The sequence below is a fragment of the Bombina bombina genome, chromosome 1, assembly GCF_027579735.1.
Source record: "Bombina bombina isolate aBomBom1 chromosome 1, aBomBom1.pri, whole genome shotgun sequence".
NCBI lineage: Eukaryota > Metazoa > Chordata > Amphibia > Anura > Bombinatoridae > Bombina > Bombina bombina.
Genome location: NC_069499.1, coordinates 248,008,799 through 248,024,856, shown reverse-complemented (window position 1 = coordinate 248,024,856; position 16,058 = coordinate 248,008,799). Strand labels below are relative to the sequence as shown.

Here is a 16,058-nt window from a genome sequence, read left to right as displayed (position 1 = left end):
CAGTGGGCGGAAGTCCACTCTTACTGTCTGTCGGCGAACCACATCCCAGGGGTGGACAACTGGGAGGCGAATTTCCTGAGCAGGCAGACTTTTCATCTGGGGGAGTGGGAACTCCATCGGGAAGTGTTTTTCAAACCTGATTCTCAAGTGGGGTCAGCTTGAATTGAATCTCATGGCATCCCGACAGAATGCCAAGCTCCCGAGATACGGGTCGAGGTCCAGGGACCCCCAGGCAGAGCTGATAGATGCTCTGGCGGTCCCTTGGACCTTCATTCTAGCATACCTATTCCCTCCTCGGGTCATTGCTCGAATCAAACAGGAGAGGGCATTGGTGATCCTCATAGCACCGGCTTGGGCTCGCAGGATTTGGTATGCAGATCTGGTGGAGATGGCATCTCTGCCACCTTGGAGACTTCCATTGATGAAGGACCTTCTAATTCAGGGGCCCTTTCTTCACCCAAATCTAGTTTCTCTGAAGTTGACTGCTTGGAGATTGAACGCTTAATTTTATCCAAGCAGGGGTTTTCTGACTCGGTCATAGAGACCATGATTCAGGCTCGTAAGCCTGTCACTAGAAAGATTTACTATAAGATTTGGCGTAAATATCTCTATTGGTGCGAATCCAAGGGCTACTCATGGAGTAGAGTTAGGATTCCTAGAATTTTGCCTTTTCTCCAAGAGGGTTTGGAGAAGGGATTATCGACAAGTTCCCTGAAAGGTCAAATCTCGGCCTTATCTATTTTGTTACACAAACGTCTGGCGGATGTCCCAGATGTACAATCATTTTGTCAGGCCTTTGTCAGAATCAGGCCTGTATTCAAACCAGTTACTCCTCCATGGAGTCTTAATTTAGTTCTTCAAGGGGCTCCGTTTGAGCCCTTGCATTCCTTAGATATTAAATTGTTATCTTGGAAAGTTTTATTTCTTGTTGCTATTTCTTCTTCTCAGAGAGTGTCAGAGCTCTCGGCCATTACAGTATGAGTCTCTTTATCTTATTTTCCATTCAGATAAGGTAGTTTTACGTACTAAATTAGGATTTCTTCCTAAGGTTGTTTCTGATCGGAACATTAATCAGGAGATTGTTGTTCCTTCTTTGTGTCCTAATACTCCTTCTCAGAAAGAACGTCTTCGGCACAATTTGGATGTGGTCCGTGCTTTAAAGTTTTACCTACAGGACTTTCGTCAATCGTCTTTTGTTCGTGGTTTTGTAAGGGACAGAAAGCTACGGCAACTTCTCTTTCTTTTTGGCTGAAGAGTATCATACATTTTGCATATGAGACTGCTGGACAGCAGCTTACTGAGAGAGTCACGGCTCATTGCACGAGGGCTGTTGCTTCCTCATGGGCATTCAAAAATGAAGCTTTGGTGGAATAGATTTTCAAGGCTGCAACTTGGTCTTCTCTTCACACTTTTTCAAAATTCTACAAATTTGACACTTTTGCCTCGGCTGAGGCCGCTTTTGGGAGAAAGGTTCTTCAAGCAGTGGTGCCTTCCGTTTAGGTTCCCTGTCTTGTCCCTCCCGTATCATCTGTCTACTCTAGCTTGGGTATTGAATCCCATTAGTAATTTAAGATGATCCGTGGACTCATCGTGTCCTAAAAAAGAAAAGAAAATTTATGCTTACCTGATAAATTTATTTCTTTTTTGACACGATGAGTCCACGGCCCGCCCTGTTCTTATAAGACAGGGTGTTGGTTATTGTAAACTTCAGACACCTCTGCACCTTGTTTTTTCCTTTCTATCCTTAACTTTGGTCGAATTACTAGAGTGGGAGGGAAGGGAGGAGCTATTTAACAGCTTTGCTGTGGTGCTCTTTGCCGCCTCCTGCTGACCAGGAGGTGAATATCCCATTAGTAATTAAGATGATCCGTGGACTAACCGTGTCAAAAAACAAATTAATCAGGTAAGCATAAATTTTCTTTTTCTTAAGGTATGAATGTTTTGGTCATTGTAAATTGCATTAATCCAGGCTGGAAAACGACTATGATAAGGATTGTGATAACAAACACTTGTCTCTCATGCAGGTGCAAGAGGAAAGGATTTCCCATCAACAGGTGAAATGTGTTATCACTGAGGAAAAAATCTGCAGTGTTTGCAAAAAAAAGATTGGAAACAGGTGAGTCTTGTGTCAAATTAGAATTTAAAAGAAACCTTTTTTTTAAAATAATTTTGACCACAATGGAGTATTATTTCCCCCTCCCGGTATTTACTAAGTGGCACTTACCTTTTGTTGTAATCCATTCATCTGCACCACAGTTTCAATCATATAAAAGCAGATCAGAATAGTCCTAACATTTTTGCAAATGTTACTGATTGGTGGGTGTTGTACCATATTTAGAGAGACACTGTTGTGAATAATAAACTGCTATGTTGCATTAGAGCAGTTTATTTTCTTCTTAATACAGGGAGAGTCCACAGCTGCATTCCTTACTTATGGGAAATACTGAACCTGGCCACCAGGAGGAGGCAAATACACCCCAGCCAAAGGCTTAAATACCTCCCCCACTTCCCTCGTCCCCCAGTCATTCTTTGCCTTTCGTCGAATCAGAAGATTCAAAGTAGTACTTATGAAGGGTATCTACCCTTTGAAATGTGACTGGAGTTTTAAGTAGTCTTGTCAGCCTCTCAGTGAGAGCATTGATAAAAGTTAGTCTGGAGATACAGGGAGAGTCTTTCTGCGAAACCATCCAGACTCATATTAACAGCTCCTATGCAATCAGTGTTGACGAGTTTCACTGCCTGCTTTTTATCTCAAGTCCATGTCAGAAGCGATGCTACAGTCTCAAACTTGAAGGACCGTGTTTTTGTTCCACGGCATAGATTCTGGTAAGATCATTTCTTTTTTTACACATATGTAACGCTAGAAGACATGGTCACAGTGGGACTCATTTATCTTTATGGAATCAAAGGTTATTATCTCCGCACAGGGATTGTTGAACAGTGGGGTATTAATCATATTTGTTTGTGATTTATGCTGCTTATATGTGTGAGATGTTTTGGACTCATAGGCTTATATGGAACGTACAGGTTGCTCTTTTACTTTGAGAGCTGCGCAGTTTTATTGGGAGTGGTCACGGTTCCTTTCTTAAGACACGGTGAGTCCACGGATCATCAATTACTATTGGGAATATCAATCCTGGCCAGCAGGAGGAGGCAAAGGGCACCACAGCAAAGCTGTTAAGTATCACTTCCCTTACCCACTACCCCCAGTCATTCTCTTTGCCTTAGGTGCAAGGAGAAGGTGAAATGTTTAAGTGTCGATGATTCTTCCATCAAGAGTTTTTTATTTTGGAAGCATGGGCAAGCTTTTTCTGATCTTCCCTGATGTGCTGGGTATAGCCATACTCCATGTTAGTCTCTTCAGTAGGGCAGTGGTGGCTTTAACCCTTTAAGGACACAGCTTTCAGTTTGCTCAATTGTTTTATGACGGAAAAATTCCGTCATATGTCCTTAAGAGGTTAAAGTAGTTGGGAACTTGGGAAGGAGGCTTCACTGCGTTTTGCTAACATGTTGCTGCCCTGGTATAGAAAGTATGAGTAGGTTTACTCTATCCTTTCTTTGTTTACAGGTCTCTGTGAGGAGTGGCATCGTCTCATGCTTTGTAAGTCGTCCTCCTGCCGGGCAACCAGACTGCAGGTAAGTGCCTTTTGTCTTCTGGGGTTAGGAGGCTGGCACTGAAGGGGTTAAGTGCCCTGTCTGCTTTTAATGTGGTACAAATATCCTTATGAAGTATAGGTATGGCAGTGAACAGGCACTTTATTTGCATGTATGGAGACTTAGGGGTTAATCCACTTCATGGAAGGGGTTAACCGTCTATGGGAGTTCAAACTGAAATTTTAATAACTTTTTAATAACATTTTGGAATGTTTTGTAATATATCCCTGGTAATCCTATGGTTACAGTTCCATGAGGAGGGAATAATCGTTTAGCTTATTTATTCTCTGAGAACAGAGTAGGACTAAGCAAAGTCTTTAGGTAATTTCCTTAATTCTTTTCCAGCTGCGTGATTTTAGGTCTACCGCTGCACTAGCATACTGTATGTTTGGCAACCCCTCTGGGTCCCTTATGTTTGGAAGGGACTGTTAGGAGAGCGCAGTTTTTCTAAGATGGCGCCATTTCCTATGGGGCTGGAGACATGGTGCGCTTTTCGAAAATCATTATTCACACTGGGAAATGTAGACAATCCCAGTCTAGCATATGGAAGTATATTTTTTTTGCTGCAGGAACTCCTCGTGTATTTAGAGGAGATTTTGGGCTTTGTTTTTTTGATCCTCTCGGCAGAGTGAAGCGCTTCACGCCATGCCGAATTTTGGCTCCTACTCGGAAGCGGAGAGGCGCCATTTTTAGATCTTGCTGGGTTTTGTTTAGAAACTCTGCCTTGTTCTCCGGCTGAGAACGGAGCAGAGTCATTGTTACTTGTCTGATTGGGAATGTTACATTTAGGCCCCATTATGAATCCTATTTCTCGGTTTGAAGCAATTGCTTTTTATTATAACGAACTTTGCTTACAAGTGTTTGCAATAACTTGTACCATTAATAAGGTGTATTGGTTCTGAAGGAACAATTTGTTTTATAAGCACATCTGTCCTTCATTATTATATTATATCTTTAAAGAAATAAAAAATTTCTTTGTTAGTCTTGTGCATTATTTTAAATATTTGTTTTCTGTACCTCTGGTTTAGCAAATGCTATTGAATGTACAGATAGGTTTGAACCTCATGTCTCCCAGGATGATGCTGTTAAGGCACTGCTACAGCTTTCTCCTTTAACGTCCCAAGCCTCTATGGCGTCACATGCAGTGCCCTGTGGTTCCTCTCAATCTCCTGGAGAAGTGTATTTGCAAACAGAATTTGCAAGCTCAGGTATCTGTGGCTTGGTCTGTTTTCCTTTTCTACAGGGAAAATGCAAGAGGACAGATAATAGGGTTTCTACTCCACATGCTGCTACGCAGGTTTGTCTTCTGAGTTGGTGAGGAGGATTTGCCGGTAGTTTCTGAGGGTGAAATCTCAGATCTGGACAGTATAATTCCTTCAAACAGCATAGGGTATCCAAATCTCTGCATGTATAAAACACTCAATACAGTCTATTGGGGCTCAATGTGGGCAAACGGATGATGTCAGAGATGTGTATATATATATATATATATATATATACACATGTGTGTGTGTGTGTATATATATATATATATATATATATATATATATATATATATATACATACAGTATATATGCATGCGCATATATATATATATATATATATATATATATATATATGCGCACTGTATGAAGGCTGTGTAAGGGCCTACCTCCTCTGCTTGTGTCCTAAAGAAACAGAATAGTCTCTGACGCTGCTTCCAGACTCGGCTGGCGGGTGAGAAAAGAAATGCTGACGCTTTCGCCGTTCAGCACATACTCACCCTTGCAGCTCAACCTCCTTGTACCTCTGCAGAGAGGTGCACTGATAGTATGCAGCTTTCCTTCCTGAACAGCGTGTCCCAACTCCTCACAGCTCTTGACTCCGTTCCCAGTCTTCGGCCCTCACAGATGACGTCATAATGTTCCGTTGCTGAAGAATTTTTTTTTCTTTTACTTGCAGTCACTTACTTAGCTTGGATTCTTTGCCCGGATTCTGGTAACCTCCCTCTGAATGGGAAAACTGGTGCACTTGGCATATTAGGTTAAACGAAAGAAAAAAATTTGCCCAGCGGAGGTACTTTATATATTAAAATCCTCAATGCTTTATTCGCGAACATCTTTAAAAACAGCGGGTGTAATAAAACAAAAGAACATACTCAGACACAATCGTCTAACGCGTTTCAGCTTACACAGCTGTACTCATAGACCTAATGTGTGTCTAGCAGGTCAATCTCTTATATTCTTAATGATTAGAAACACACCTGAGCATGATCAATGATTTAACCCTTAGTCTCATACCTTTTTTATCATAGCCTGAAATAGGTCATTATATTTATAATCTTATTAATCTGTAAATATGAACTTTGCTGTAATTATCTAAAGGGTGAAATCCTAGTATAGGTAAAAATTACTTATGCCACAGTTGAAAACTGTGATGAAAAAGGTATGAGACTAAGGGTTAAATCATACAAGTCACCTCCTGGATCTCCTTGGGACCACCAGGTGCGGTAGTTTTGATTCTTAATAGATTCTCTATCTAGGAAAAGATTACTAATTGAGGTTAGATAATTAAGGATGATTTCTCCAACATAGGTGTGTCCGGTCCACGGCGTCATCCTTACTTGTGGGGATATTCTCTTCCCCAACAGGAAATGGCAAAGAGCCCAGCAAAGCTGGTCACATGATCCCTCCTAGGCTCCGCCTTCCCCAGTCATTCTCTTTGCCGTTGCACAGGCAACATCTCCACGGAGATGGCTAAGAGTTTTTTGGTGTTTAAATGTAGTTTTTATTCTTCAATCAAGAGTTTGTTATTTTAAAATAGTGCTGGTATGTACTATTTACTCTGAAACAGAAAGGAGATGAAGATTTCTGTTTGTAAGAGGAAAATGATTTTAGCAACCGTTACTAAAATCGATGGCTGTTTCCACACAGGACTGTTGAGATGAATTAACTTCAGTTGGGGGAAACAGTGAGCAGACTTTTGCTGCTTGAGGTATGACACATTTCTAACAAGACTTGGTAATGCTGGAAGCTGTCATTTTCCCTATGGGATCCGGTAAGCCATTTTCTTAATTTTTAATATAAGAATAAAGGGCTTCACAAGGGCTTTAAAGACTGGTAGACATTTTTCTGGGCTAAAACGATTACTTTATAAGCATATTTAATGGTTTATAACTTTGGAGAGTTATTTTAATCTTGGGAATTCTGTTAAAAAAACGGCAGGCACTGTATTGGACACCTTTTTCACTGGGGGCCTTTTCTAGTCATAGGCAGAGCCTCATTTTCGCGCCACTAATGCACAGTTGTTTTTGAGAAGCAAGGCATGCAGATGCATGTGTGAGGAGCTCAGATCCACTGAAAAAGCTTATTGAAGGCGTCATTTGGTATCGTATTCCCCTCTGGGCTTGGTTGGGTCTCAGCAAAGCAGATACCAGGGACTGTATAGGGCTTAAATGTAAAAACGGCTCCGGTTCCGTTATTTTAAGAGTTAAAGCTTTCAAATTTGGTGTGCAATACTTTTAAGGCTTTAAGACACTGTGGTGAAATTTTGGTGAACAATTCCTTCATACTTTTTCGCATATTCAGTAATAAAGTGTGTTCAGTTTAAAATTTAAAGAGACAGTAACGGTTTTATTTTAAAACGTTTTTTGTGCTTTGTTACCAAGTTTATGCCTATTAACATGTCTGAACTAGCAGATAGACGATGTTCTGTATGTTTGGAAGCCAAGGTTCCTCTCCATTTAAATATATGTGATGAATGTGACAAACAAAGTAGGGACAATGATGCCACTGATAATAATGTTGCCCAAACTGATTCCTTAAGTGAGGAGAGTAAGCATGGTACTGCATCATCTCCTTCCATGTCTACACCAGTCTTGCCCACTCAGGAGGTCCCTAGTGCATCTAGTGCGCCAATCCTCCTTACTATGCAACAATTAACGGCTGTAATGGATAATTCTATTAAAAACATTTTAGCCAAAATGCCCACTTATCAGCGAAAGCGTGACTGCTCTGTTTTAGATACTGAAGAGCATGAGGACGCTGATGATAATGGTTCTGACATGCCCTTACACCAGTCTGAAGGGGCCAGGGAGGTTTTGTCTGAGGGAGAAATTTCAGATTCAGGAAAAATTTCTCAACAAGCTGAACCTGACGTTATTACATTCAAATTTAAATTGGAACATCTCCGCACTTAAATTGGCTAACTCTTTTACCTTAGACGCCACTTTGCAATTAGCTAGATTAGCTGCGAAAAATTCAGGTTTTGCTATTGTGGCGCGCAGAGCGCTTTGGCTAAAGTCTTGGTCAGCGGATGTGTCCTCCAAGAACAAATTGCTTAACATCCCTTTCAAGGGGAAAACGCTGTTTGGCCCTGACTTGAAAGAGATTATTTCAGACATCACTGGGGTCTAAAAATAAAACAAATTTTCGTCCCTTTCGCAGAAACGGACCAGCCTCAAACTCTACATCCTCTAAGCAAGAGGGTAATTCTTCTCAAACCAAGCCAGCCTGGAGACCGATACAAGGCTGGAACAAAGGTAAGCAGGCCAAGAAGCCTGCTACCGCTACCAAGACAGCATGAGATGCTGGCCCCCGATCCGGGACCGGATCTGGTGGGGGGCAGACTCTCTCTCTTCGCTCAGGCTTGGGCAAGAGATGTTCAGGATCCTTGGGCGCTAGAAATAGTTTCTCAAGGTTATCTCCTGGAATTCAAGGAACTACCCCCAAGGGGAAGGTTCCACAGGTCTCAATTGTCTTCAGACCAAATAAAAAGACAGGCATTCTTACATTGTGTAGAAGACCTGTTAAAAATGGGAGTGATTCATCCTGTTCCATTAGGAGAACAAGGGATGGGGTTTTACTCCAATCTGTTCATAGTTCCCAAAAAAGAGGGAACATTCAGGCCAATTTTGGATCTCAAGATCCTAAACAAATTTCTCAGGGTTCCATCGTTCAAAATGGAAACCATTCGGACAATTCTTCCTACCATCCAGGAAGGTCAATTCATGACCACGGTGGATTTAAAGGATGCGTATCTACATATTCCTATCCACAAGGAACATCATCGGTTCCTAAGATTCGCCTTTCTGGACAGGCATTACCAGTTTGTGGCACTTCCATTCGGATTAGCCACTGCTCCAAGAATTTTCACAAAGGTGCTAGGGTCCCTTCTAGCGGTGCTAAGGCCAAGGGGCATTGCAGTAGTACCTTACTTGGGCGACATTCTAATTCAAGCGTCGTCTCTGCCACAAGCAAAGGCTCATACGGACATTGTCCTAGCCTTTCTCAGATCTCACGGGGGGAAAGTGAACGTAGAAAAAAGTTTTCTATTCCCGTCAACAAGAGTTCCCTTCTTGGGAACAATAATAGACTCCTTAGAAATGAAGATTTTTCTGACAGAGGCCAGAAAATCAAAACTTCTAAGCTCTTGTCAAGTACTTCATTCTGTTCTTCTTCCTTCCATAGCGCAGTGCATGGAAGTAATAGGTTTGATGGTTGCGGCAATGGACATAGTTCCTTTTGCGCGGATTCATCTAAGACCATTACAACTGTGCATGCTCAGACAGTGGAATGGGGATTATACAGACTTGTCCCCGACGATCCAAGTAGATCAGAGGACCAGAGATTCACTCCGTTGGTGGCTGACCCTGGACAACCTGTCTCAAGGGATGAGCTTCCGCAGACCAGAGTGGGTCATTGTCACGACCGACGCCAGTCTGGTGGGCTGGGGCGCGGTCTGGAACTCCCTGAAAGCTCAGGGTCTATGGTCTCGGGAAGAATCTCTTCTCCCGATAAACATTCTGGAACTGAGAGCGATATTCAATGCTCACAAGGCTTGGCCTCAACTAGCAAAGGCCAAATTCATAAGGTTTCAATCAGACAACATGACGACTGTTGCATATATCAACCATCAGGGGGGAACAAGGAGTTCCCTCGATGGAAGAAGTGACCAAAGTAATTCAATGGGCGGAGATTCACTCCTGCCACTTGTCTGCAATCCACATCCCAGGAGTGGAAAATTGGGAAGCGGATTTTCTGAGTCGTCAGACATTTCATCCGGGGGAGTGGGAACTCCATCCGGAAATCTTTGCCCACATAACTCAATTATGGGGCATTCCAGACATGGATCTGATGGCGTCTCGTCAGAACTTCAAGGTTCCTTGCTACGGGTCCAGATCCAGGGATCCCAAGGCGACTCTAGTAGATGCACTAGTAGCACCTTGGACCTTCAACCTAGCCTATGTATTCCCACCGTTTCCTCTCATTCCCAGGCTGGTAGCCAGGATCAATCAGGAGAGGGCTTCGGTGATCTTGATAGCTCCTGCGTGGCCACGCAGAACTTGGTATGCAGACCTGGTGAATATGTCATCGGCTCCACCATGGAAGCTACCTTTGAGACGGGACCTTCTTGTTCAAGGTCCGTTCGAACATCCGAATCTGGCCTCACTCCAACTGACTGCTTGGAGATTGAACGCTTGATTTTATCAAAGCGTGGGTTCTCAGATTCTGTCATTGATACTCTTATTCAGGCTAGAAAGCCTGTAACTAGAAAAATTTACCATAAAGTATGGAAGAAATATATCTGTTGGTGCGAATCGAAAGGATTCCCATGGAACAGGGTAAAAATTCCTAAAATTCTATCCTTTCTACAAGAGGGTTTGGAGAAAGGATTATCTGCAAGTTCTTTGAAGGGACAGATTTCTGCTTTATCTGTTTTACTTCACAAAAAGCTGGCGGCTGTGCCAGATGTTCAAGCTTTTGTTCAGGCTCTGGTTAGAATTAAGCCTGTTTACAAACCTTTGACTCCTCCTTGGAGTCTCAATTTAGTTCTTTCAGTTCTTCAAGGGGTTCCGTTTGAACCCTTACATTCCGTAGATATTAAGTTATTATCTTGGAAAGTTTTGTTTTTGGTTGCAATTTCTTCTGCTAGAAGAGTTTCAGAGTTATCTGCTCTGCAGTGTTCTCCTCCTTATCTGGTGTTCCATGCAGATAAGGTGGTTTTGCGTACTAAACCTGGTTTTCTTCCGAAAGTTGTTTCTAACAAAAATATTAACCAGGAGATAGTTGTGCCTTCTTTGTGTCTGAATCCAGTTTCAAAGAAGGAACGTTTGTTGCACAATTTGGATGTAGTTCGTGCTCTAAAATTCTATTTAGAGGCTACAAAGGATTTCAGACAAACATCTTCCTTGTTTGTTGTTTATTCTGGTAAAAGGAGAGGTCAAAAAGCAACTTCTACCTCTCTCTCTTGTTGGCTTAAAAGCATCATCCGATTGGCTTATGAGACTGCCGGACGGCAGCCTCCTGAAAGAATCACAGCTCACTCCACTAGGGCTGTGGCTTCCACATGGGCCTTCAAGAATGAGGCTTCTGTTGATCAGATATGTAAGGCAGCGACTTGGTCTTCACTGCACACTTTTACAAAATTTTACAAATTTGATACTTTTGCTTCTTCTGAGGCTATTTTTGGGAGAAAGGTTTTGCAAGCCGTGGTGCCTTCCATCTAGGTGACCTGATTTGCTCCCTCCCATCATCCGTGTCCTAAAGCTTTGGTATTGGTTCCCACAAGTAAGGATGACGCCGTGGACCGGACACACCTATGTTGGAGAAAACAGAATTTATGCTTACCTGATAAATTACTTTCTCCAACGGTGTGTCCGGCCCACGGCCCGCCCTGGTTTTTTAATCAGGTCTGATGAATTATTTTCTCTAACTACAGTCACCACGGTATCATATGATTTCTCCTATGCATATTCCTCCTTTACGTCGGTCGAATGACTGGGGAAGGCGGAGCCTAGGAGGGATCATGTGACCAGCTTTGCTGGGCTCTTTGCCATTTCCTGTTGGGGAAGAGAATATCCCCACAAGTAAGGATGACGCCGTGGACCGGACACACCGTTGGAGAAAGTAATTTATCAGGTAAGCATAAATTCTGTTTTTTTCCTTTCCTCTCTCTGCAGTGTCTGTCCGACCAACAGCAAGTTCTAGTGGTCCGGTACATAGCTTAGCCACCTTGCAACCAGTAGGTTTGGAGTTTGGATCTAGCTGCAGTTGATTTTTCCTTCACTTTTCAGTGACTCAAGGTAGGAGGGTATTGATCTGAAGTTTATCATGGATGTCATTCCCTTTGCTATTTTCCATAGAATGGAGAACATTTGGATCTGTCTCAGAGGATTGATTTAGATCATTCGTCAAGAGACTTTCTCCCTTGGTGGTTTTTCAGGAGTATCTGTCTCAGGGCACGTACTTCTAGAGACATTCCTGGGTTATGTGACCACGGATGCCATCCTGCTGGGCTGGGTAACAGTCTGGGTCTTGTTTAAGGGATTATGGACTCGAAAGTGTCTGCTCTCCTCCTTTAACATCTTGGAGTTTAGAGTGATTATAATGCTCTGATGACTTGGCTTCTGTTGTTGTTAGCTTGGTTCCAGTCGGACAATATCACCTCAATGGTTTTAATCAACCACCAGGGAGAAACTCGGACAATATCACCTCAATGGTTTTAGTCAACCACCAGGGAGAAACTCGGAGTTCTTTAGCCATGTAGGAGGTGACTTGGATTGTTTAGTGGGCAGAAGCTCACAATTGTTGTCTTTCTGCCTTCCACATTCCTGGAGTGGAAGCTCCAACTAGAGGTGTTCTCCAACTTAACACTCATATGGGGGGTTGCCGGAGTTGAATCTGACGACGGTTTGGCATTAGCCAAGCTGCCACGGTTCGGTTCGAAGACTAGAGGTCCACAGGGCGCTCTGATAGATGCTCGGGTGGTTCCTTGGGATTTCAGGCTGGCATACCTGTTTTTTCAGTTTGCTCTCTTTCCACAAGTCATTTACTCGTATCAAATAGGAGAGAGCATCTGTAATTCCAATAGTACCTGCGTGGCCTCGCAGGATCTGGTATGCAGACCTAGGGGAGAGGTCATCTCTTCCACCTTGGAGACTACCTTTGAGGAAGGACCTTCTGATCAGGGTCCCTTATTTCATCCAAAATTCATTTTCTCTGAAATTGACTGCTTAGAGATTGAACGATTGGTTCTGTCTAAGCGTGGTTTTTCTGAGTCGGTCATTAAGACCATGATTCAGGTTTGTAAGCCTGTTACAGGAAAGGTTTACCATATAGATAGTAAATTTCCTTACTGGTGTGAGTCTAAAGGATCTTATCTTTTCTCCAGGAAGTCCTTGAGAAGGTGTTATCTGTCAGTACCCTCACAGGTCAGATTTCTGTTTTGCCCATTCTGCTGCACAAGCGTCTGACAGACGTGCCGGATGTACAATACTTTTGTCAGGCCCTGGTCACAATCAGGCCTGTGTTTAAATCAGTTGCTCCTCCTTGGATACTTAATCCTGTTCTTAAAGTTTTACAACAAGCTCAGTTTGAGCCTATGCATTACATAGATATTAAGTTAGTATCTTGGAAAATTTTGTTTCTTACTGCTATTTCTTTCATGTAATTGGCAAGAGTCCATGAGCTAGTGACGTATGGGATATACATTCCTACCAGGAGGGGCAAAGTTTCCCAAACCTCAAAATGCCTATAAATAAACCCCCCCACAATTCAGTTTTACAAACTTTGCCTCCTATGGAGGTGGTGAAGTAAGTTTGTGCTAGATTTCTACGTTGATATGCGCTTCTCAGCATACTGAAGCCCGGTTCCTCTCAGAGTGCAGTGAATGACAGAGATGTGAAGGGAGTAATACCTATTGAATGCAATGGTCATCCTAACGGGTATCTATTTCATAGGTTCTCTGTTATCGGTCGGAGAGATTCATCTCCTACCTCCCTTTTCAGATCCACGATATACTCTTATGTACCATTACCTCTACTGATTCTCGTTTCAGTACTGGTTTGGCTGTCTACTTTATGTAGATGAGTGTCTTTTGGTAAGTATGTTTTCTTTTACTTATGACACTCTCAGCTATGGTTTGGCACTTTATATGTAAAGTTCTAAATATATGTTTTATACTTATATTTGCCATGACTCAGGTTCATCAGTATATTTCCTTCTTACAGACTGTCAGTTTCATTTTGGGAAATGCATATGAAAAAATTATTTATCTGAAAATTTTTCTAAATTGCGGGCTGTTAGGCTCGCGGGAGCGCAAAATGCTATAATTTATTGCGTCATTTTTGGCGCAAGACTTTTTGGCGCGAGAATTACGTTTGTTGACTTAATGATGTCATTTCCGGCGTCTTAGTTGGCGCTGAGAGTTTTCACATAGTTGCGTCATCTATGACGCTCGTGTTTGTTGCAGATGTTTTTTGCGGCAAAAAAATATTTTGTCAGTTGGGCGTCATACTTGGCGCCAGATTTTTGACGTTACTTAAGTCATTATTTCTTTTTGCTTCTGGTTTCCAGAGGCTTATTCTGTTTGCATTTTTTCCCCATTCCTGAAACTGTCATGTAAGGAAATTGATAATTTTGCTTTATATGTTGTTTTTTCTATTACATATTGCAAGATGTCTCAAGCTGACCCTGTTTCAGAATCTACTACTGGAATCCTGCTGCCTGATGTCGGTTCTACCAAAGCTAAGTGCATTTGTTGTAAACTTGTGGTAACTGTTCCTCCGGCTGTAGTTTGTGTTAGTTGTCATGATAAACTTTCAAAAGCAGACAATATTTCCATTAGTAGTAATCCATTACCTGTTGTTGTTCCTTCAACATCTAATGTTCAGGATATTCCTGTTAATGTGAGAGACTTTGTTTCTAATTCTATTCAGAAGGCCCTGTCTGTTATACCACCTTCTAATAAACGTAAAAGGTGTTTTAAAACTTCTCATAAATTCGATGATTTTTTAAATGACCGACAGCATTCTGATTTATCTATCTCTGATGAGGATCTCTCTGGTTCAGAAGATTCTGCCTCAGATATTGACACTGACAAAACGTCATATTTATTTAAAATGGAGTATATTCGTTATTTATTAAAAGAGGTGTTGATTGCATTAGATATGGAGGAGACTAGTCCTCTTGATATTAAAACCAGTAACGTTTAAATTCGGTGTTTAAACCTCATGTAGTTATTCCAGAGGTTTTTCCAGTTCCTGGTGCTATTTCAGATGTAATTTCTAGGGAATGGAATAGTCTGGGTACTTCATTTACTCCTCCTTCAAGGTTTAAGAAACTGTACCCTTTACCGACTGATAGATTGGAATTTTGGGAAAGATCCCCAAAGTTGATGGGGCTATCTCTACTCTTACTCTTGCAAAGCGTACTACTATTCCTACGGCAGATAGTACTTCTTTTAAAGATCCTTTAGATAGGAAGCTTGAATCTTATCTAAGGAAGGCTTCTGCCATTTCTTTGGCGTCTTGGTTAAAGCTTTTGATTCATCATGCTTATTTGGAGTCGGTTAAGTCCCTGCCTCAGAGGATTACGGCTCATTCTACTAGGTCAGTTTCTACTTACTGGGCTTTTAAGAATGACGCTTCTGTTGATCAGATTTGCAAAGCAGCAACTTGGTCTTCTTTGCATACTTTTACTAAATTCTACCATTTTGATGTTTTCTCTTCTTCAGAAGCAGTTTTTGGTAGAAAAGTACTTCAGGCAGCTGTTTCAGTTTGATTCTTCTGCTTATAATTTCAGTTTTTTTCATTATAAAGATTAAAACTTTTGATTTGGGTTGTGGATTCTTTTTAAGCGGAATTGGCTGACTTTATTTTTATCCCTCCCTCTCTAGTGACTCCTGCGTGGAGTTCCACATCTTGGGTATTTGCTATCCCATACGTCACTAGCTCATGCACTCTTGCCAATTACATGAAAGAAAACATAATTTATGTAAGAATTTACCTGATAAATTAATTTCTTTCATATTGGCAAGAGTCCATGAGGCCCACCCTTTTTGTGGTGGTTATGATTTTTTTGTATAAAGCACAATTATTCCAATTCCTTGTTGATGCTTTCGCTCCTTTCTTATCACCCCACTTCTTGGCTATTCATTAAAATGAATTGTGGGTGTGGTGGGGGTGTATTTATAGGCATTTTGAGGTTTGGGAAACTTTGCCCCTCCTGGTAGGAATGTATATCCCATACGTCACTAGCTCATGGACTCTTGCCAATATGAAAGAAATGAATTTATCAGGTAAATTCTTACATAAATTATGTTTTATTCTGCTCAGAGGGTTTCTGAACTCTCAGCATTGCAGTGTGATTCTTATCTCATATTTCATGGATATAAGGCAGTTCTCCGTACCAAGTTTTTTTTGTTGTTTTTTTTCCTATGGTTGTTTTAGACAGAAATATTAATCAGGAAATTGTTGTTTCTTCTCATAAAGAACGTTTGGTGCACAACTTAGACGTTGTGCAGGCTCTTAAATTCTATCTGCAGGCTACAAAGTATTTTCGTCAGTCTTCTGCATTGTTTGTTTGCTTTTCTGGTAAACGTAAAGGCCAGAAAGCTACTGCCACTTCTCTTTCTCTCTAGTTGAG

General features: G+C 41.7%; 1 protein-coding gene across 1 annotated transcript in view; it reads left to right on the top strand.

The window, feature by feature from the left end:
• Window positions 1-16,058, top strand: part of VPS39 (VPS39 subunit of HOPS complex) — a 251,568-nt gene that overhangs the window by 182,399 nt on the left and 53,111 nt on the right. The window contains 1 exon segment of the mRNA XM_053697917.1: window positions 2,025-2,116. Within this exon segment, the coding sequence (XP_053553892.1) occupies window positions 2,025-2,116 (92 nt within the window).